The following is a 22,964-nucleotide window of genomic DNA, read 5'->3' on the forward strand; positions in this document are numbered from 1 at the left end:
GTACCTAGTAAAGATTTACACAAGTACACGTGTTACACATGCACAAGCAAAACCTGGGTATATAAACCCAGACATTTGTCCCAGCCACATCCATCCTTCATACAGACTCCTAGGCATTTATTTAACGCTAAACATTTTCCCTGGATGCTGAGGGGACTCCACTACCAGCCAATGAAGCCTTCATGTTCCCCAGCAGAGGCCAGGGCACTGACGTGAGAGGCTGGGGCGCAGGGGCAGCTCCAGCACAGTCATTCATTCCTTGCAGCTGCCCCAGTGCCCCTGGGAAGGCAACAGCGCCATGTGCTCCCAGCAAATGCGACACAACCTGGCAGTGGCTGGTCTAGCCTTGCTGGGCCTCTCTGCCTGGGCCAGACCTGGCCATGTATGGCAGCCACCATCCCCAGGAATGGCATTCCTGAGCCACATGTGCTGGCACCACAGCACCAGGCAGAGTAACTGTTACACCCAGCCTTGCGTGTAACAGTTACTAATCCCCTGGTTCTTTGCTGGGTTTTGGGCCTTACCACACAAGTATGCACCACTGTCTGTCCATCCGTCCATCCATCCATCCATCCATCTGTCCGTCTGTCCATCCACCCATCCTTCCTTTCCTTGCAGGGGCCCGGCTCCATCCACACTACCGGCAGAAGGCAGGATTAAGTCAATAACCCCATTCCTTCATTGTTTCTCCACCGACAGGGGCAGGGAGGGGGTGCACCCGATTGGTGATTCCCCCCACCTATCTGCCACCCCGTTCGGATTATCACACCCTGTCCAGAGCCCATTCCCGACGCTTGAAAGAGCATAGTCTGCGGGCCGGGGGGCTGGAGTCCCCGGTCCCCCGCTCGGGGCTCCCTGGCTACAGCGGGACAGGACCTCCCCTTGTCTCCCACCCCGACTGAGCTGCCCTTCCTGGACGGCTGCGCTCCCTGCCCCGGCTAAGAGCCGGACTGCCCCAGGGCGGTGGGCCGGGTGGGAGGGGCTCGGCCCAGCCCCGCGGATGCGGAGGGGCGGAGGAGGAGGGCCGGGGGCACCCGGCGGCGCGGGGCCGCAGTGGGGAACGGCGGCGCCTGCGTGGAGCGGCCGGAGCCGCGGCTTTCGGCGGCGCGTGGAGGGGCAGCCGCGTCCCGTCCCGTCCCGTCCCGTCGTGTCCTGTCCCATCCTGTCCCGTCCCGTCCCGTCCTGCCGCCTGCCATGGGGCGCTTCCCGCTGTACCTCTGCTGCTGCCTCGGTAACTCCCGCTCCCGCTCCGCTCCGGCCGCCGTCGGGGTACGGCGGGCTGGGCGCGCCTCTGCAGCGCCCGCCGGGGCGGCTCGGGGCGCCCAGCCCGGCCGCGCTCCCGCTTCCCTCTCTCACCCTCTGTCCCACTCTCTCCCTCCGCGGCCGCGCAGCGCTGTGGCCCGCGGCGGCACAGGAGCCCGAGTACAGCTATGGCTGCGCCGAGGGCAGCTGCTACCCCGCCACCGGCGACCTGCTCATCGGCCGCGCCGCCCGCCTCTCCGCCTCCTCCACCTGCGGCCTCCGCCAGCCCGAGCCCTACTGCATCGTCAGCCACCTCCAGGTGAGCGCCGGGCGCGGGCGGGCAGCGCTCCCGGGCACCGCGCCGGCCGGCGGGCGGGCATCGCCTCCTGCGCGGGGCTGCGCGGGGTGCGCGCCCGCGGGCAGCGCCCGGGCCGGGGCTGCGGGACAAGCCGCCGCCCGCGGGTGGGAGGCGCGGGCAGCGGTGCCCGGTGGGGCAGCATCGTGTCCCGTGCGGGACCCCACACCTTGGGTCCAGGGAATCCCCCGCGGCTTTCGGCTCCGACCCCCCTTTCCCGATCGAGGCCAATAAAGAAGAATGTGCCGCAGTAAGTTCAATTAATGCTTTATTTTCCGGCTCGTTCGGAGCCGTCTAGACAGTTTCCTAAAGGAGAATGGGCTATAGGGCTCGGCAATATTTTTTCCACAATCCCCGTAATGTAATTACATGCGTATGGTCCTGGAGTGAAAGGATGCAAATGAGGTTGTCTCAGCACATCTGGTGAGCTGTTGCTTTTAAAGCCAGAAGCAGCTCACAAAACTTAAAATCTCTGAGAGAGAAGGGATGGTGGAGAAGAATTAACTACCAGTTATACGTGGACCTCTGTTGAACTGAAAGTAAAGGGATAATCTCCGGACCAATTACTGTGGAGACAATAGGGCCGGATTCTGGCACTTGGAAGGAAAACCACAGGAAGCAGACAGGAGAGGCTGTAGCACTTGACTCATTTGTGCCCTGAAGTTACCAAGTCTCCCTTCATCCTTTCCCCACCTTTAGTTTTACTGTATAAGTTCTGTCTAATAGAGTTAATACTTTATTTGATGTGGGATTTAGCTTCACTGAACATTTTCAGTATATGTTGAGATTGACTTTAACAACATAAGCATCTCTGGTAGAACAAAATAACAAAGGTGCTTTGTTACATTTTCTTGTCTCAAAAAATGTTGAAGTACTGTTGTAAAAAGCATCACTTCAGAAGTTCTCATGTGCCCAGATTCCTGATCTCCCGGCCCTGGTTCAGCATTTGCGATGTCCCTGGATATTGTGAACCATAGTGTGTGGTATTAAAGAAATCGTGGAAGTTGCCAGTAACCTCTTAGTACCATGGGCCTGGCTGCACTGAGTGCTTGGCAGAATTAGGTCTTGTAGGATTCAGTTTTGGTCAGAGAAGGAGCAAGCTGCAGCATGAAGTGCGGGGGGAGAGAAGCCTGGAGCAGGCAGTAGGGAACGTCTTCCCTGGGACCCCTGTCCTTGCCATTCTTTCTGCTGCAGGAGTGTTCAAGGGCTCATGGGAGGTGAAGCCCTGAGCTTGGGAGGAGCCACTGAAGCCAGAACTGGTGAAATGGAAAGCCTCTGTGGTGCAGACCTGACAGCTGTCACATTCTTGGCTGATAAAGAGTAGCATTTGTCTCCATAAACGTGCTGGAGGAATGATGCCTGTGTAGCTTTCGGCAGGGATGGGTTGTGGGTGTGCTGGGGCTCCTTCACTGCCATCCAATGAGCTCCACTCCCTCATCTGCTCCCTTCTGTTGGTCTGGGCAGGAACCCTCCCTTTTGGTTCAGTTTGCACCCTACCTTGCAGTCAGAAAGTGGTGATTTTAGGCAGAAGGACAGTGCAAAAATAGCACTGTTTGTAGTAATAGCCATGATGGGGTTTTGTCCCCTGGTGAAGAAGCTTCTGGCTTTCCCAAGCAGCACATCCCAGACTTGTTCTGAGCTGGTATTGCTTGGCCAGACCTTGTAATGTGTGCAAATGGACCTTAGGTACACAGTTTGGGGTTGCAGTACCAGCTGAAGACGCAAGGTTTGGGTAGGAGTTTGACACGCTGAATTCAGAGAAAAGGGCTAAATCACAGAGGGCCCCTTGATGTACACTGAGCCTCATGCGAGGTATCACTAATGCAGGCAACTTGCATTTCCAAGCCAGCTTCCAAAAGCCTTATTCCAAAAGAATTATTTCACACAAGTTGCATGCGTGCATTTTTACAGAAGCAATTCAGCATTTTTCTGTAGATGCTGCCATTGGTTTTGAATTTTGCTGGAGAATACGTGCACTGGAAAGAGATTTCCTGAAAGTGCAATTTTCATTGAAAACATGCTTCCCCTAAAAATGGAGTTTATGGAATTCCTGGCATATTTTCCATTTGGTAATTTGCATTAATTCATAGAGGTAAAAACACTTAGCATTTCAACAAAAAAAAATCTTTGAAGACTCCTGCAGGCAAAATGAGTGGAATGTGATATGGATGGAAAATACTCTTATCTGCAGGAAGCAACTATTGCCCCATGGATAAAATCAGTAACGCTGATTATCGTGTTGTTTCAGGAGGACAAAAAATGTTTCATATGTGATTCGGAGGATCCCTTCCACGATACTCTCAATCCTGACAGTCATCGCATTGAAAATGTCGTCACCACGTTCGCTCCAAATCGCCTGAAGCTCTGGTGGCAGTCAGAAAATGGTATGCGGTTTGTCCAGAGCAATTTCCGGGGCTGAGAGCTGTTTTCCCTCCTTTTGTTTAAGGGTACCTGTGGGTTTGCTCTTATCTCTGGCCTGGTGATTACTGCCCTGTGAAGGATCATGCTGTGTGAGGAGCCCTGAGTAAAACTGGCTGCTTTTATGTGCCCTGGAGCGGTCCTTAATCTGTAACAAAACCCCTCGAGTCCTCGGGGAGTGCTGGAAACTGCAGTCCAAGCACTCTGCAAAAATCCTTTCCTAAAGAGAGGAGTTTCCCACACTGGCCTCAGATCTCCTTCATATTTGGGCAGCAAGAGCAGAGCAGCCTTCCAGGAGTAAATATCCCAGGGCTTCCCCACGCTGCGGGCTGGAGGCTGTGGAAGGAGGGGTTTGGGCGCAGAGCTGGCTCTTGCCCTGCCTGCAGACCTCCAATTTCCTTTTCCTACCCCAGGACAGTAAAGCCAGGGATATCTCTTACCCTACAAGTTGCCTTCTCCCTCCTGAGCTCCCTGAATTTCTGTACCATTTGCCAAACAATAAAATGTTTGTTGCAGAAACAAGCCAGCTCGTTAAAAACAAAAATTGCGTATTAGTTTGGTAGGGTTTTTGTTTTTTTCTTTTAATCCTTCCTCTGCCTGTTTTACTTTTCTGGTTATGCTTTTGGCATGCCTTCATACACAAAGGCAGTGAGGGTTTCTCAAACAGCAGTCCTGAAGACTTAAAGCCAGCTGGACAGGGTGGGATTTCTGCAAATGTATTGGCAGTAGCTGCCTTATTGTATATATATATAAAAAAAAAAAAGAGGTAATATTTGTAACAGTTTTGCTGCCTGTTAAAGAAAGATTTTCACTAAATCCTTTTTAACCATTTAGATCAACTGCTTGCTGCCAGCAGTTCTCTTCCAGCATTCCAGATAATTCATGTTTTTTGCAACAGGCTTGGCAGCATTCACACAGAAAAGTTTCTTAGCTCATAAGGTCATGAAAATGTCCTTCAACAATAAAAAACAAATGATTCTTTCTGTCCAATTCATGTTTTCAGGCATACAGCATAAGGGACTATTGCTGCATGCTTCACAGAAGGTTACAGCTGGTCAAAAATTTAAGTGCCTTATTGTTTTATTATTTTCATTTCTTACCCCTTCTCCTCTCTGTAAATCTTGATTTTATTTTTTATTTCTAACTATGGTATAATTAGTATCCAGCTGTTTTGAGAGCTCTTTTCAGAAGGCAAAATAATATTTCTAGCTGTTTTTCTTCCTTTCTGTGTAGAGTCCTTGACCACAGGTTTGGTTACAGCAGTTTGGAAAACCTTTTTCCTCTTACCATTTTCTTAACCCTTGGGACTGCAAAGCAAGGCTGTGATAGTTGCTTTAGGAGTGTTTCAAAACCAGGTTATAGAGGAACTGTTCTTGTGGACAGGAGAGTCCAGAGTGAGTGAAAAGTGGTGGGGAATGGCCCTCCCCAGACATCAGTGAGACCGGGGGTATTAAGGCTGCAGAAGCTTGTGCTGCTGCTGCCAGAGAGGCTGGGGTGTGGGGAGAACAGCCTGCAGCCACCACACAGATCTGGGCTCAGCAACCCCAGCTGGACTGGGGGCTTTGGTGCCAGGACCCAGCTTGTGGTGGTCCCATCCACGGCTCTGTCTCAAACAGCACTGCAGGCTCACGCTCTGGGTGTAGCGCGTTTGGCGCTGATCAGGAATCCCGTGCGCGATACTCTTCAGCAGATTCTTGGTGTCTCCCCCTCTACCTCAGGCATGCACTAAACCATCATATTCCTTTTCCACAACAGAGCAGTGTGGTAAAGAAAATAATCTCATGCCAACAGAGTGAAGAGCTTTGGCAAAATTTAGATGTAGAGACTGGCAGGTGTCCTTGTTTGCTGAACACCTTCTTTTCTCTGCCCCTACAGGTTTGGAAAACGTAACTATCCAGCTGGACCTGGAGGCTGAGTTTCATTTCACTCATCTCATTATGACATTCAAGGTAAGGAAGCCACCCCCGAACCCTAAAACATGAGGAAATGAGAGGTCTCATAGTCTTTCACATCTATTTGATATTTGGGCTTTGTCTGAGCTGTTTGGCCTGAATTTTTCAGAGCTGCCAGCCATTAACCAGTGCTGAAGTCATGCAGAAAGGCTGAGTTCTGATTTGTCTTTGAACTCCAGTGAGGCTGCAGAAGGAGTCATGCTGAAGCTGGGTTTTGTGTTGGTGTGTCTCTGGTGGTTGTAGTCTAGAAGATTGTTAGCTAAGTCATATAGTAGCAAGGCGGTTTTTTCCTGAAAAAAGTTGGCCATGGTATCAGTTTTCCTTTGGCAAATGGAAAGGTCTTCAGGAAGAAGGAACATCTGTACACAAAGTGTCTTTGTTTTTTCACAAACAGATGTCTTGGAATGGTAGCTTATGTCCTGTACATTCTAAATGCTCTTCCCATGTGGACAAATTAATCTCTTTATTTTTACGCCTCAGCTTTCTAGGACAGCTGGTTCCTCTTTCCTGTGGCATCAACTAGGGTTCCTCCCTGTGCCTTAAGGTGGTGGCTGAAGTGGAAGATGGTCATTTCTGCTAAAGCCAGCAGCAAGGGACCCCCAAAAGACCCCTGACACTGCAGCCATTGTACGCCAGTGCTGGGGCTTGGTCTGCTGTCAGGAGGAAGACTGCAGGGAAAAGATAGTTTTAAAGATGCTTTGTGGCCTTTGTGTGGTAGACAGTTGAGCTGCCTTACTTCTGGGTTGCTAAATTTTTTTGTTGGGTGAGATACTAGTTTCTAAGTTGGGTGATATTTTCAGCCAGGAAGCAGAGAGAAAATTTCTTTCCAGCTGTGACTGGAATGCTTGTGCTTGGCTCTGGGAGGAGGACCTCCTCTGAATACCTAAAACTAAGGAAGAGATTGTTGGCATTTCTTGATAGGTACAAGCTAGGGTTAAATAAATATCTGGTTTTTGAAAGGCAGCACAAAAATGAAAACATGATTTTATTTAGGTCAGAGGGATTAAAAATCTTTTCAAAACTTTATTAGTTCGTTGTTCTAGAGTTGAGTACATGTAGGTAAGAAGGACACTGGTTTGTGTGAAGTAAATGCAGCCTGCCAGAGTCTGGGCAAGGCCAGCTGGAGGAGGGTCACTGGGGACTGGGGCAGTCAAATGCGGCATGAGTGGATGAAGCTGAGCCTCTCAATCTCCATAAAGAAGGTTTTCTTAAGGCAGCACAGAGGACAGCTGGCACTGAACGTCAGAGATGCTGCAAAAGGTCAGGTGGTCAGACAAAGAGAGGAAATGCTGGGGCTTCTCTGAGCATCAGAGGTACCTGCTCAGCAGTAACTTCTGGGCGTCAGAGCTGGATGGGAAGCACTGCAGTGGCCTCCTGCTCCTTACAGTAGGAGAGGGGGCCCATTAGGTCCTTTGTAAAAGATCAGGCAAAGAGGTATAGCAAGGAAGAAGGCTCTGCTGCTTTCCACAAGCTGTGGGAAAAAAATTTTTTTGTCTTTGCAAAGCCCTACTTTAACCCCCACTTTTCAGAAAGGGTTTGGAATAAAAAAAACTTATAAGTTTTCTTGTTTAAGTGTGTTTAAGCACTTGGCCACTGGGTGCCATCTTTTGAAGATGGGTAGTCTATGGTTTGATGAGTATTATTTCAACACTCTGCCTCTGAGAAGAAAGTGGAATATCATCAGAAAAGTATTTCCAATATTTCCACATATTGGAAATAGTCGGTGCAGGGAGAGAGATTAAAATCTAGACATGTGGATTGCTCACACTAGTAAGATTTAATGTAAATGCAAATAATAATTAACCAAATGAAATCTCTTGTTCTTCTTACTGTTAGACATTCCGTCCTGCTGCAATGTTGATTGAAAGATCATCTGACTTTGGACAGACTTGGCACGTTTACAGGTATTTTGCTTATGACTGTGAGAGCTCATTTCCTGGGATTTCAACTGGACCCATGAAGAAAGTGGATGATATAATCTGTGATTCCCGATACTCTGACATTGAACCTTCAACAGAGGGAGAGGTCAGAGACAATTTTTCTAATATGTTTATTGTGTAGACTTTTTCCTTACAAATTCAGATTCTCTTATTTTTGAAGCTGAATCTTTTGTTGTTTGATTTTTCCTCCAGGTAATATATCGTGTTCTAGATCCTGCTTTTCGAATTGAAGATCCATACAGTCCAAGGATTCAGAGTATGTATGCAGTTACCTTTCAGGCTGATTTGAGAACATTTCAGCACTTACTTGCTTACAAAAACCAGTAATCCACTAACAAAGTCATGCATTAGCCCTGATAGCAGTTTTGAAGTCATATGAATACCTTTGTGTATCATGATGTGATGGGAAATAAAGATCAGTGTTGTGAACTCAAGGGATTGCCATTGCACACTTCTTTGAATTTGGTCCTTTTCTTAATTGATCAGGAATATATTTTCATTAAAAACTCCCTTTCTCCAAAATACATGCAGTTGCCAAGAGAAACCTTGGAATGTGACCCTGTAATTGTACAGTATTCAGAAAGCAAATGAAGAGAGCTACAAAGGTACTTACTTCATTGTGCATTTCCAGCTAAAATCAATGGGGTCGTGTTTTATTTTTCAGAACACAGTCATGGCTTTGGAACAATTGGCCATGGTAGCACTGAGTGGCTGGACCACTCAGATGTGGTCGTAAACCACAACTTGCTGTAGTGTTTGTGCATGGTCATGGCAGTCCATGAGTGCAGAGGTAGAGGGATCTCTTGCTCAGAGAGTTATGTTCTCTGGCTTAAAGAAAAACCTTGTGGGGCATTTGGCCTGAGGGAACTGCAGTGCTTGGCCTTAACCTGACCTCTGATTTAATATGCATTCTCAGGTCGGGTTCATGTCCCTCAGTGTAAAGTTACCTGGAGCAAAAGGAAATATGTAAAGTAGAGGAGTGTCAGCTCGTTGCTATGAGTTTAATGCTGGGTTGTTTTTTTTTTTTTTTCTTTACTCAACATTTTAAAGGAGAAACTGCTTTCATGGGCTTGAAGTGCTTTGTCAACCCTAGTTCAAGACTCTAAGATAAATTCCATAGGACTCACAATATCAAAGTAGACATGTGGCTGGTATTAATTACTGCAATATTGTATTCCCATGAATTATCCCTCAAGAAATTCTTTATATTTGGTCAGTGATGGGGTGTTACTTCATACCACAAAATGTGACTAATTACATTTGCTAGGAAAGTTGGGCGTGTACAAAAGAAGAATTATTTGTCTTTGTTTCCAGCTAAGACTTTTTCCAAAAGTCTCATAACTCTAATGGCTCCTGGTCCACTTGGCAGCAGTTTCTTGATATCAAGTTCTTACCCATCTTATATTTTAAAACCCCAAAGAACCAGTGTCTTTTAGATAGTGCTTTTCTCCTTGCCTTTAACGTTTGTGTATGTGCCTGTGCATGTCTATAATAAAATAGACCCTTATTTAAAATTATGCTTAAACTTACTTACACAGTTATCAATTTGTAGTAAAATAATGTAATTTCTTTTTTTTTTTTTTTTTTTTAATTTGGGGAGTGATGTGTAGGTGCTGAAATTAAATCTGATCTAATCTGCCCATAGGAAGCATGCTTAGGAAGTCACTCCTGGCTTCCTCCCATTCAAAAAATTATCTAGTAAATAATTCCAAAATAGGCTTGCTGGTTAGGTATTTTATGTGTGTCCCCTGCAGACCTATTAAAGATCACAAATCTGAGAGTCAAATTCGTCAAGCTGCACACGCTGGGAGATAACCTCTTGGACTCCAGGATGGAGATCCGAGAGAAGTACTACTATGCCATCTACGACATGGTGGTTCGTGGGAACTGTTTCTGCTACGGACACGCCAGTGAGTGTGCGCCGGTGGAGGGCTTGGATGAGGAAGTGGAAGGAATGGTAAATATTCACACTTTTCTGCATAAAACTCTTCTTGTCTGTGCTTCTTTTAAGTGATTTGAGCACAAATGTATAGATGACACTCTGTCCCTTACCTCTGCACGCTTGATTTTCAAACAACAAAACTGTTATACCTTCTTGGCAAACACATTTGTCATTACTAGTATTAATCAAACACATATCTCAGATTAGGTGATAATTGTTTTAAAATTCCTTTTCTGATTATGTTAAAGAGCTGATGAAATTGAAAGGTAGGAATGAAGAAAGGGAGTGTAGCCTTGTTAGGTCAGAGACCAATGTGTAAGTTGACTTACTTGCCTTAAAATTGAAGTGGAATAGAGGCATCAAAGGCTGAAACACCTGTGAATCAAACATAACCTGTGTTTATTAGTCGTTACCAGCTGAGAAGTCGAGGTTGTAGTCCTAATAAACACAAGCCCTGAAGGAAAACCGTGATTGCCTCCATGGTGTGCTGCTGCTCAAGTGCCACATCCCTTCTGGGGTCTGCTTTTTCCCATGGTTTTTGCATGACAAGCCATACTAGCACCCTGTTAATGGGTGAGTTATTAACCGGTTGGCGATGTGGAAGCATGTGCGACGGTTGTGTGGGGTGTCCAGGGCTGCAGGATGCTGTCGAGCTGGGTATGCTCCATTGCCTGTGTTTTGTCAGTGTCTCCACCCAAGCTTTGCCTTTAGCATCGTGGCTACAGTGCTGGTAGTGCCAGTGGTCTGTAGCAGCAGCTGTCACACAACAACTCTTGGTCTGCTTGATGTTTGTTCTGTACACAAGGCAAAGGCAAAGCCTGGGGCTGATGGATAAATGCCATCTAAACTGGCTGTTATCTTTGCTCTGGGAACCAAGGCAGGGTTGGAAAGAAGGCACTGGGCTAGTGACCTGCTGATATAAATAGATGCATGTTAATAGCTAATTAACAGCTAATAAACAGCTAACTTTTAGTTCCAAGAGGTTTCTGTGATTATTGGGGCAGAACTGTGCTCTCCTTGTTTATTTCTGAAAGCATTTATTCAGGCACTAATTCCAGTAAAGAAAGAAGGACAAATTTGTATGAGGACACCTGGGCAGGTGAAGGACATTCCTATGGCCCTTTATGCCTTTTCTAAATGCAGTTACATGGATTAAAGTCTCCAAAAGTATATGTCCATTATGTGCTAGATTTATTTTACATTCATGGTAGAATGGTTTGGGTTTTTTTCCTTTTTCGTTTATAACCAACTCTTTTTTTCCTCCTTTTTTTTTTTTGAATTATAGGTTCATGGTCACTGCATGTGCAGACATAATACCAAAGGATTAAACTGTGAGCAGTGTTTGGATTTCTACCATGACTTACCCTGGCGCCCCGCTGAAGGTCGCAATAGTAACGCATGCAAAAGTGAGTTGGACTAAAATGCAGAACTGGGTGCCATGACCGTTACATGCCGTTACTTGGGCTTGTGTGTAAAGCCTTCATGTTCTTTGGTTGACACCAGTGTGTCTTTTCTGCAGAGCTGCACTTCCCCCAGGACTCTTACTCTGCTTTCTGTCTTTGTCACAGAGTGCAACTGCAATGGCCACTCCAGCCAGTGCCACTTCGACATGGCTGTGTACATGACGACGGGGAACACCAGTGGGGGAGTGTGCGACGACTGCCAGCACAACACTGTGGGACGCAACTGCGAGCAGTGCAAGCCCTTCTACTTCCAGCACCCGGAGAGAGACCTGCGGGACCCCGACGTCTGTGAGCGTAAGTGCAGCCCCACTCCACAGGGTGGGAAAGGCCTTGGGATCCCTGAGGAAAGGTGGCTGTCTTGGAGGTCTTGAGTGAGCCTGGCTGGGTTTTGTTTTCTCTTTGAGAATCTGGGAATTTACCTGGTCCTTGTGTGTCCAACCCACACCATGTCATGCAGGAGTGACAGTCTTTCTACACAGCAGCTGAGTTTCAGTAATTCAGTGTGAGACTTGGCCTTTAATTTTGTAGCAGTTAATAAAACACGTGTGATGCTTCCTTCTTAGCTTGCAACTGTGACCCAGCTGGCTCCCAGAATGGTGGGATCTGCGACCGCTACACTGATTTCTCCACCGGCCTCATTGCCGGACAGTGCCGTTGTAAATTATTTGTCGAGGGGGAGCGTTGTGACCTCTGCAAAGAAGGTTTCTATGGCCTGAGTGCCGATGACCCAGCGGGCTGTCAGTGTGAGTAAAAACATATGTTCCTTTATGTGTGATCTTTGAGGAACTGTTAGTGCCAGGAGAAGTTGGTTTGTGGGATGGATGTTTTTTCCTTTTTTTCATGTCTTGGTTAAAGGAAAAACATTACTGTGGATTTGATGTAGCTTGGAGTCCACCAGCCCTTAAAATGCAGTTTGCCATTTGATCCTTCTAGTGTATTCAGTGGAAATAGCATAATCCTTCTTACTTCTTTTCAATTATTAGTCTCTAGGCCAGAGAAATTTTACTGGAATGGGTGGTGGGCAAAGAATGAAATTAATTTCTGTAATGGGGAATTCAGGGGAAAATTTAATGTATATATTTAAGTTGAACACTATCTAAAATATGACTCCAGTCCTTCTTTTGACCTGCCTGTTTGTATTTCCCAATCTAGCTTGTGCGTGTAATCCTCTGGGTACCCACCCCGGGGGGAATCCTTGTGATTCGGAGACAGGAAACTGCTATTGTAAGCGTCTGGTGACAGGAAAGCAGTGCAATCAATGTCTGGCAAGTAGTTCACCATAAAATAAACTAGGATACACTGGTGTGAGGGAGGTTGGAGTGTGGGAAGCATGGAGCAAGGTGCTGCCCATTGTCTCTGACGGTCTACTAGCCCATGCCTGACATTCAGGCTGTAAAGGGCACCTTGATACGTCAGGAGCCATGAAGTGTGCTGTGTTTTGGGGACCTGGGATGCATGTCAAGGCAGACAGGAGCATCCAGTCTAATTCCTGGGACCATAACGAGTGAGACATTGGGGTACCTGTGGTTGCTCTGAAAATAAGGGATCTGAGGCAGTTCTGCTGAAGTCCTTGCTGGGGTGAAAGACAAAATGGTCAGGGAAACAGTGTTACCAAAAAAATTGCTTTCTAAACAGCCCATTATTTTAGGCAGGGATTATTTCACACACATACATTTCCATGTAGTGTTTGTGCTTGCTGGAGTGTTATAGAAACACACTGTCAGACAACTGGATGTGTTTGTGCAAACACTGAGAAGCTCTTATCTAGCAGTGAACTGCATGGAAAAACCAAACAAGTCTGTCTGTCTGTCTATCCAGCAAGCAACTTACAGAGTAGCAGCCCTGCAAGTGCAGTGCCCTACACCCACTGCCCCATGTGTGGCTCTCTCGTCCTTGAAATGGTCAACAAGGTGGGAGGAGAGCAGGTAGGGAAGTGCTGTTGGTGCTTGTGGGGGTAGACCCACAACTAGGGGAGCAGGATCCATGGGTTGTGGGGCAGTCTGGGACAGCTTGTGCTTAAAAATATGCCTTTGGGTTAGATGGAAGTAAGTCTGCAGCAGGTTACAGTGCTGGTGATTTCTCCTGCAGGCCGAGCACTGGGGCCTGAGCAATGACATGGATGGATGTCGGCCGTGCGACTGCGACCAGGGAGGAGCGTTGAGCAACAAGTGAGTCTCAGCCCAGTTGCTCTCCTGTAATCGTTCACACAGCTTCATGTTTTTGTAACCCCAGCATGCAGGGCTCACTGTGCTCTGTGGGAAGATGTTTGATATCCATCTTTCTGCTTCAGAAGGTGGTAGATCTTGGTTGCAGCAAGGGTGACAGGGACATCCATGTCTTTTCTGTGCTGAGCAACCTCTGTTTGTGCCACTGGTACAAGTGAACATGTAAAACTGTTTTTAGTGTAGCTCTGCCTTTGTCAGCCAGGGTAGAACCAGATGTGGATTAAGCTCTGCCTTGACTGTAACCCAGGGTATGGTCCATGTCAAAGCTTTGCTCTTACAGGATGAAAGCAGGAATCAGGCATGACATGGACATGGACACTGACATGGACAGGCTGGTCTTGCTTTGCTCCCAAATCGCCCTTTGGCCAATCTGTCTGCCCACTGGTGCTAAGGGAAGCACACTAGCTGCACAGTACTGCTCTGTTGCCCCAGTGGTGCTGCATGGAGTAGGATGTGGACCTGGAAGTGCCCACTGGGGAAACGGACATTTTTTAGAGAAAATTGTAGGTTTTGAATATGCATCCATCAGTATCGGCATGGAAAGTCGTGGCTTAGTTGCCCTGTCAGTGGGGTGCTGGGTAGCCAGCCTGCTCCTCTGACCAGAGCAGTTCTCTGTGTGCTAGGTGTGTGTCCATCCCCTGGCTTGTCAACAGCAGCATGTTCTTTTGCTTTTTTTTTTCCCTCTCCCCTTCCTTCCACAAACCCTTTGAAATGTCAGCTTTTGTCTAAAGTCACAGAAGTTTCCCAAGGGGGTCAGAGAGCTGTTCCCCACTGAAGCCCATGGGACCACACTGGGGGAGTGTGGGACTCGTCTTAGTGTGACTCCCATAGGACACAGCCTACGGACACCCCATCTGCATCAGGGATTGCCGTGGGAATGTCCCACGGGCTGTCTCTCCTGTCTGCTCCCGAGTGAATTATTAGCCCTTGGCAGACAGCAGTGTGGATGTTAGGGATTATTTACTCCCCCGTGCTTGCTCCCTGCACACAGATGGGTTACACCACACAGCTCATAACAGCTCCCCCAGCGCAGCTGCTTCCAGGGCTTTGGGGTAACAGCCCAGCCATGGCCCAGCCTGTTTCCCATGCACTGAGCCCGGTGATTGCAAAACCATGTGGGGAGGGGACGTGCAGCATCCTGGCACGGGCAGGCAGCAGCTGTGCTTTCCTTCAGCCACAGGAGGACCGCAAAGCCCAGCTCTGGCTCCTGACTTTGCTCTCTCACGTCAACGGGAAGGGGGAGCTTTGCTGTCCTCCAGGCTCCTCTCCTCAGCTGCTGAATTGCTGCTTTCTGGCCCCTGCTCAGGATGTGGGATGCTGTGCCTCACCCAAAATTCATCCCTGTGGTGTAACCCAGGTGGTGGAGTTATTGGCTCTCCGAAGGGGAAGCTTTCCTGCTCCTCTTCTGGGACAGCTAAGGCCCTTCTGGCATCTCAAAGTGAACATTTAAGTGAATCTCTGCAACTTCAAAAACAGTTTAAGTTAAAAATTACTCTTTGTCTGGAGGCTTGAGGAGTCTGGAGAATGTTCATGGAAACCAGAGGCATTTACCTTTAGAAAATGTTTCTAAGTCCCACTCAAATTTAAAGAAAGAAGTGCATTTTGGTGGACCAAAAAAATCTTCCTTTCAAGAAGTGTGATTTGGTGTGTGCAAAATTGCAATGTACTCAAGGGTTCTTTATGATGCAGGGCAGACACTCTCGGGACAATAAAACAGCCAAAGGCAGTTGGGGGATAGAGCTGTACTGAGTAAAGACAATGGCTCATTATGAAAGAAGGGGAAATCTGTGTGTCACTCTGGACAGGCCTTCTGGTGATGGCCCTGACTGCCCTATGTCACTGGTTGTGTCTGTCCTACTCTAAAGCTCCCAAGGATGGTTTTCCCTCCCATGTAGCTGCTGATGGTGACCTGTCTGGATGCTTTGCAGCAAGTGAGAGCAGCTCAGCATCCTGGGGCATGTAGGGTCATGCATATTCTTGCTCTGCCTGAGACCATACAAACAGATATGCTGCCTGTGTGGCTTGCAAGCTTGGAGCCAAATGCTGGCCTCAGCTTCAGGGCAGATGTGCCTGTTGGCTAGGTCTGGTAGCAAGTAAAGCTCCCAGAGCTCCTGTGTCCCAGGGAATCGCTGTATCCATACCATGAAACCCTCTTGCCATCCAAACAGAGGAAACTACTTGCAGACTGCCTACTGGAAATGTTCCTGGTCCATGCTTGCTTCCAGCCTGAGCTTGGATGTTGTTTTGGAGAGTGATAGTTGTGTTGAGCCAGGTCTGTACCTGTGACTTTGCTGCCATGTCAGTAGTGCCGGTGGCCCAGCTGCAGAGCCCAAGAGCCTCTCCTGTCTGCTGTGTTCAGAAGTGCTTTCTCCTCCTGTGTCATTTAAAATGTCATCGCTCCATCACTGTCTCAGCATAGCCAAGATCTGTTGTAAATTCATTGCTCTTCCATTTTAGCTGCTCAAGTGAATCTGGCCAATGTGAATGCCGGCCCCACATGTTTGGACGTCAGTGCAACCAGGTGGAGCCTGGCTATTACTTCATTTCACTTGATCATTACATCTACGAGGCGGAGGAAGCCAACTTGGGTCCTGTGAGTAGCAGTTTTAGTGGTCTGGAGAGCTGTGGGAAAGTCGTTTCACCAGTTGGCTCTTGGAAGTGTCTTTTATACTGCACATGTTTTGCAATTAAAATGTGGAAAACACAAAACTGAAATGTATCAGAAAACCATTAACCTGTAGCTTTTCAATCTTAGTATCAATAAATAATGGAGTAATTGAGGGGGGAGGAATTGTAATTTTTCTTTTTAAACTTGTTTTTTTGATCATGACTATACAGTTAGTTTTCTGTTACCATCCCTCTCTGTACCCCACCACATCCACTTCTCCTCTTATCTCAAGAGAGGTGGAACACAGACACTGGCTCTTCTCTTTGGTGGCACTTCACTGGGAGTGAACAAAGCACATGTTTAAGCACATTGCCACAGTTTTTTTAGTTTCTGTTCATCAGTAATATATTTTATTAATGACTAAAAAAATATTGGTTGTGCAAAAAACTGTTTTTGTAAGTGAGGTTGCCTCTAGCTTGTTTTGCCTGCTAGCATGGTACAACAGGGTCTCTAGCTTTTTCTGTTGCTCATCACACAGCTTTGCTTTCAACTCATTAACAGCAGCTAGGTGATTATATCAATCACTTTTGCCTCCAGCAAGGAGACAGGGAGATGGAAATAATAATTTCTCTAAAGCAGCAGATCCTTGTCTGCCTACAGTCAGGGCACTTGGTGCCCTAATTTATTTATTTTGAGCAAAATGCAGCCACATTGCAGTTTCAGCCAAGGCAGAGGATTTTTTGCTCTCATGTAACTGCAGAAAGAGAAGGCAACACAGAGCAGAAGTTGTACCACATCAGAGGGCACATGAGCTGGCACAGGGTTTTTGGTGCATTTGTGTCCACCCAACTGGAGAGGTGGTACCTGAGGCCCTTCCAAGGCTCAGGGATGGAGAAGCCCAGCACAAAAATCCACCCTACCAAACAGAGCAAGGGGATGTGCTGCTGGTTTGCCTTTTGAAACCTTGAGAACAAACAATTTTTAAAAACACCAATATTGAAAAGCTTTCTCACAAATCTGATTATATTCTCCAAATTCCCAGACAGGGACTCAACACAAGACAAAATGCAGTGGCACAGAGTTGTAGGGAGTGACAGGCAGTGCCAAGCCCCTGTGCTCGTACAGCTGCATGCCCTTGCTCACATCCTGCCTGCCATCTTTTCTGGGGAGCTCTGATCTTTGTGCAAAGCCAAAGGCTAATAACTTACAGCCAGGCTCTATTCAAGGAGTGTGAGAATACATGAGGGGACATCCTGAAGTGATACGTATATATGTAGACATTTCCTTGCATTTTATCCCTTTCAACTGAAGCAGCTTCCTTGGGAATGCACAGGATGTTGTTCTACGGAGAGAACTATTTGTGGCTACAGATACATTTGAAACAGGAAATTTGAGCACCATGTTTCTATTTTGTTACCTTTTTCCTCTTCTTTGCTTTATATAAAAAACATAAAAAACCTGACACCTCAGACTGAAAAGGGTGACCATGTGTTGATTTAGCTAGGAAATATGTGTCAATGATTAGGATCTCTGTTCTTTAGTGACACCTGGCTCATTAAAGCCATGATATGCTTTTCCAGTGTTACTTTGAGCAGTGTATTGGTTTGAAACAGCTTGGTGTAGTCAGGGAGCAATTAGCACTCAGGCTTGGGTGGTTAATGGAACAGTGATGTGCCACTGCAGTAAATCCTACTGCTACAATTACAATGTGGAAATCTGTATGGTGAATGAGATGTCATAGCTGGTGAATTGTTCATAGCAAGTTTTTACATTTAATTCTGCACCATAGCAGAGAAATTAATGAAGAGTTGTGCACTCTTGTTTTGCTTTATCTCTCTTGCGTTTGTGATGTTGTTAAGTGAAAGGGCAATGGTGTGCACATGTATGGATTTAAAAGAGAATTTGTGTTGTCTGGGATGCAAACAGTGGATACTGCAATCCAGAAGTCATCCATCAGCAGAGCCCTGCACTTCATGTACTCCCATGGGACTTCCAAATTTAATGTATCAGTATTGAAATACCTGTTCCCTGTTTTGTAGGGAGTGAACATAATAGAGCGCCAGTCCATGCCAGACCGCACACCATCATGGACAGGCATAGGATTTGTGAGAGTCCCTGAGGGGGCGTACCTGGAATTCCACATTGACAACATCCCCTACTCCATGGAGTATGATGTTCTGATCCGCTACGAGCCACAGGTGGGTCTGTGAGTGTGGTCATTGCTGCCTCCCAGCAGGTGCTGGCTGTCCTGGTGCACAACTGACATGAGCCTGGCACTTTAGGGAGTCATCAGGGCTCAAAGACAAGGATAGGTGCTTAGTTAAATGTATGAAATGTGTGAAAATCCAAAATGATGTTGACTATTTCTAGTACTATTTGCTTTAGAGTTTGTTTCACTATTGCATTGTTTCAGCACCTGTTTAATGAGCAAATTAAAAAGCAACAAGTCCCATGAGGGCAGATTAGACTATAAATTTGTTATTGGCCGGATCAGATGGGCATTGTGTGCCTTAGGAAGCAAATTGCCCTTCTTGGACATTGAATGCCTGTAGCCAAGAATTTTGCAAGCAGTTGGCTTTGATAATTTGCAGAGTGAAGGGAAAGAGAAAAATCCCTCCATCTCCTTGCCAGTTGGCAGTAACTAACTGCAGTGAATACTCAGATACAGGACCCAGAGGTGAGGGGAGAGGAGGTCACCAAACCCCCTGGTGATGCCATGATGCAGATGGGGCTGCTGGCCACCTGCTCCTTGTTCTCAGCCCACACCTGCAGCTGGTAGATGCCCCATTGATGCTGCAGCTGTATCCCCATCCTCCCTGAAGCACCGTGACCATCCTGTCTGTGCTCATGCTTTTCCTAGCCTGAGCTTTGGATGCTTCCAGGAGTTCATGATTATTACTTGATACTGATGAGCCTTTTTTTTCCCTAGTTGCCTGATCAGTGGGAAAAAGCTGTGATCAGTGTCTCACGGCCAGGCAAGATTCCTACAGGTAGCCGGTGTGGCAACACAGTTCCTGATGATGATAATCAAGTGGTCTCACTGTCACCTGGATCCAGGTTGGTATAACTGGATGGGCAAAAGGAGAGAAAAAAATAAAACATTTAAAAATTGAAGTGCAATAATGTAATGTTTTCAGTTTGCTGTAACCTCTATGAACATAGGTGAAAATTAATTTCCAGTGGGTTATTAAAACCACATTTAGTAGTGTGCCTGTAGACTCAAAGCTTTTAAGTTTATTCTCATATTCTGATATGGTTTGTTCACTGAGTAAAGGGAAGGGGAGGTGTTTGCACAGCCTATGAGTGAACACTGGTTTGACTCTTTACCTTGCTGATAACCTTTTCCAGTTCTGACTTTCACAAGCCTCCAAACTGCCTCTCTCACATCGCAGCTTTTGTTCTGTCGGGTCTTGGCTGCTTTCTGTTATCTTGATTGCTCTCTAGGGGCACCTGAAATGCTTTATGGTGCGGTACGTTTGAAGTAAGGACTGTTTCCTGTTCCTTGTTCAGATACGTTGTTCTCCCGCGGCCCGTGTGCTTCGAGAAGGGGCTGAATTACACCATCCGCCTGGAGCTGCCCCAGTACTCCTCGGTGGATACAGAGACTGAGAACCCGTACACACTCATTGACTCTGTGAGCAGAATTTATTTCAGGGATGCTCTTAAAAGCCTGGAAGTTTGCATCTCCCCTGGCATGTGTCTGTGTAAATTCAAAGTAGTATTTTGCAGCGTTGTTCCTTACAGCTGAAGTCAGATTTCTGCTGAACCATGTAATGCAGCAATAGGTTTCTTCAGAAGTTCCTCAAAGTATGTGAGGTTTTTTCCTGCTAAAAGGCTTTTTTGAGGTATTTTGCAGTACTACAGCTAGTTCACAGACCTATAGTTTCTTTGGGGAGCTAATGTGTGTCATGTAGGTCATGAAAATCAATGTCAGTGTTAATCTTCTTCTTTAGAATGGATAGGTTTGGCAAGAATTTGTCAAATACCAAAAGTATTCCACCAAAACTAGAGAAATACTGTCATTCCAAATTCTGTCTGTTTGCTTTTTTGCCAAAAAAAGGTTAGAAACTGGGATAATACTAAATTTTCACAATTTTGGTGGAGGCTTTTATAGGGAGGCTATTTATAAGTAGCAACACTTTGTCATTGTAAAATTCTTTTGTAGCTTGTTCTCATGCCATACTGCAAATCACTGGACATATTCACAGTGGGAGGCTCGGGCGAAGACGTGGTCACGAACAGTGCTTGGGAAACTTTCCAAAGATACCGGTGTTTGGAAAACAGCAGGAGTGTTGTGAAAACTCCCATGACAGATGTCTGCAAGAACATAATATTCAGCATTTCTGCACTACTGCATGAGACTGCATTATGTACGTAACCATCTACTTGTAGGGCAAACTCTGCCTGGGAGCCGGATGGCGCTTGCAGGCAGAGCAGTTTGCATGGGGAAGGCGTGTATGTGGGATGAGGCAGGGAATTCATGTCCTGTGCCACAGTGCTCACTTTCTCCAATGTTTTTCTCTGCTCAGCATGCCAGTGTGACCCTCAAGGCTCCCTGAGTTCGGTGTGTGACCCCAATGGAGGACAGTGCCAGTGTCGTCCCAACGTTGTTGGAAGACAGTGCGACAGATGTGCCCCTGGCACCTTTGGCTTTGGGCCAAGTGGATGCCGACGTATGTTAAACTTTTGGCTCTGGGCTGTGCTGTGGCTGGGGCCCTGAACTTATGGCTTGTCTTGGAAACTCAGCCCTTCTTCTGCTCTCCCTGCAGCGTGCGAGTGCCATGTCCGAGGCTCTTACAACGCCTTCTGCGACGTGGAGACGGGTCAGTGCCACTGCTTCCCTGGGGTATACGGGCGGCAGTGCGACCGCTGCCTGCCCAGCTTCTGGGGCTTCCCCAGCTGCCAGCCCTGCCACTGCAATGGCCACGCCGACGACTGCAATCCCTACACTGGGGAGTGCCTGAGCTGCCGGGACCACACAGCCGGACACAACTGTGAGAGGTATGGCACGTGTACCCTTTCCCTGGCCCCTCTCCTTCCCCACAGCAGGGTGGGTGCAGCAGCTGTTCCTCTCTGGTGCTGGTGCTCAGGCAGATGTTAAGCAACAGCAAAAGTCCCTGGGCCCAGGGAGTGAGAGAAGCACTTGTGATCCTGGAGATTGATGGGAGTGGGGATCCCCACTTTCCTGCCCACAGCCTTGCACATCATAGCAGTGCCTATATAAGCGACCAAGAGCACGCTGCAGGACCCCAGGCCTTTAGTGAGCCATTGCAAGCCTTCTGAGAGGACTTGCAGTGGCAGAGCTGATGTCCAGCCTTGGGTCTCCTGCTCCTGTGCTGGTGTAAACCAGGCAAATTTGTGTCTGTGGACACAGCTGCTAGGAGTGTGAGTGGTAAGGGAAAGCCCTAAGGATGTTTCTGCCCTTTGCTTCTTCACAGTGGTAGAAAATCTGAGCTTATTTACAGCAAGGCTGCAGTGTGTTTGCCTGTAGTCCCTGCATGCTGTGTACTCTGTTGTGCAGGTGCCAGGCTGGCTACTATGGAGACCCCATCCTGGGATCAGGTGACCACTGCCGCCCCTGCCCTTGCCCTGATGGCCCCGAGAGTGGACGCCAGTTTGCCAGTGGCTGTTACCAGGATCCAGTCACACTGCAAGTCGTGTGTGTCTGTAGCGTGGGATACATAGGTACTTGGTGGGACTATGGAGGGGTGGCTGGTTGGGTTGAACCTCTCAGGGAGAAGATATGTTCCTATGGGTTAGATGTGACCACAGCACCAGCATCAGTGGGTTGTTGCAGGGGTTTGCCTCACTTGGAAGGTGCCAGGGCAGAGTGGTTTGTGTGGGTGGTGCTAGCATGACCATGAACCTCATTTGCAGCAGTGAGGGATGACTGGTGCTGAGCAAAGGGTTGACAGGACAGCACTGGAACCGAGGGGATGAGCAGCATGCCTTGGTGCCCTGGGTGGTACTATCCATGCTCTGCACCAAGTTGCCATGGTCTCACCACGTGCTGTCTCTGTTTCTTTAAACATAACCCAGTTAATGCCCCCCCAGTAATGGTCTTTATTGCCTTGCCGATTACGGGGCTGCGCACTAGGGAGCTGTGATAGCCATTCCCACTGTGCCTGTTTGTTCAAACAGGCAGTCGATGTGATGAATGTGCGTCTGGCTTCTTTGGGAGCCCCGATGAGGTTGGTGGCGCCTGCCAGCCGTGCCAGTGCAACAACAACATCGACACCACTGACCCAGAGGCCTGCGACAAGAGGACCGGAGCGTGCGTGAAGTGCCTGTACCACACCGAGGGTGAAAACTGCCACCTCTGCAGAGAGGGCTACTACGGGAGCGCCCTGCAGCAGGACTGCAGAAGTGAGTGGGAGACACGGCGGCAGCCCCAGCACCAGCCTTGTCAGGGGCAGCAGCGAGCACCTATGTGCTTTTTACCTGGGAGCATTTGGGGTGAAGGAAAAACCTTATTACTTCCAGCTGGAGTTGCCTGCAGCTGCCCTGCAGCTGGGTGGGGCTCCTGGCCCCCATGTGAGAGGGAGGACAGAGGCAGCATTTACATTTGCTGAAAGGAGGGAGGATTTTGCAGGAGGAGGGCTTCTTACCCTCTTGATACTGGTCTCTGTTTATATCTTCTCCAGAGATAAGGTGGTGGGGGAGCATTTGGCTTTTGTTTACACCAGGTCCCAGCAGGTGTGGTTGGGCAGTGGGAATGAAGGCCGTGATAGGAAGCTGAAATGGGTGGTGGGGAGACAGACCCACCTCTTCTCTGACATCAGGCACAGCCCAGCAGGACAGGTGGGTCACTGAGCAGGT

At 47.8% G+C, this 22,964-nt stretch overlaps 1 protein-coding gene across 1 annotated transcript in view; it reads left to right on the top strand.

Annotated features, from left to right (window-relative positions):
• Positions 1 to 1,146: 1,146 nt before the first annotated feature.
• Positions 1,147 to 22,964, top strand: part of LAMB1 (laminin subunit beta 1) — a 42,979-nt gene continuing 21,161 nt past the window's right edge. The window contains exons 1-21 of the mRNA XM_053977958.1: positions 1,147 to 1,231; positions 1,392 to 1,561; positions 3,846 to 3,981; positions 5,891 to 5,964; positions 7,804 to 7,992; positions 8,100 to 8,163; positions 9,662 to 9,864; positions 11,135 to 11,255; positions 11,418 to 11,606; positions 11,876 to 12,055; positions 12,465 to 12,577; positions 13,401 to 13,480; positions 15,995 to 16,130; positions 18,185 to 18,343; positions 19,075 to 19,202; positions 19,656 to 19,779; positions 20,311 to 20,515; positions 20,675 to 20,818; positions 20,915 to 21,146; positions 21,667 to 21,830; positions 22,287 to 22,511. Coding sequence (XP_053833933.1) covers positions 1,195 to 1,231; positions 1,392 to 1,561; positions 3,846 to 3,981; positions 5,891 to 5,964; positions 7,804 to 7,992; positions 8,100 to 8,163; positions 9,662 to 9,864; positions 11,135 to 11,255; positions 11,418 to 11,606; positions 11,876 to 12,055; positions 12,465 to 12,577; positions 13,401 to 13,480; positions 15,995 to 16,130; positions 18,185 to 18,343; positions 19,075 to 19,202; positions 19,656 to 19,779; positions 20,311 to 20,515; positions 20,675 to 20,818; positions 20,915 to 21,146; positions 21,667 to 21,830; positions 22,287 to 22,511 — 3,073 coding nt within the window. The 5' untranslated portion in view covers positions 1,147 to 1,194. The remainder of the gene's footprint in view (positions 1,232 to 1,391; positions 1,562 to 3,845; positions 3,982 to 5,890; positions 5,965 to 7,803; positions 7,993 to 8,099; positions 8,164 to 9,661; positions 9,865 to 11,134; positions 11,256 to 11,417; positions 11,607 to 11,875; positions 12,056 to 12,464; positions 12,578 to 13,400; positions 13,481 to 15,994; positions 16,131 to 18,184; positions 18,344 to 19,074; positions 19,203 to 19,655; positions 19,780 to 20,310; positions 20,516 to 20,674; positions 20,819 to 20,914; positions 21,147 to 21,666; positions 21,831 to 22,286; positions 22,512 to 22,964) is intronic.

Source organism: Vidua macroura, chromosome 5 (genome assembly GCF_024509145.1).
Source record: "Vidua macroura isolate BioBank_ID:100142 chromosome 5, ASM2450914v1, whole genome shotgun sequence".
Lineage (NCBI taxonomy): Eukaryota > Metazoa > Chordata > Aves > Passeriformes > Viduidae > Vidua > Vidua macroura.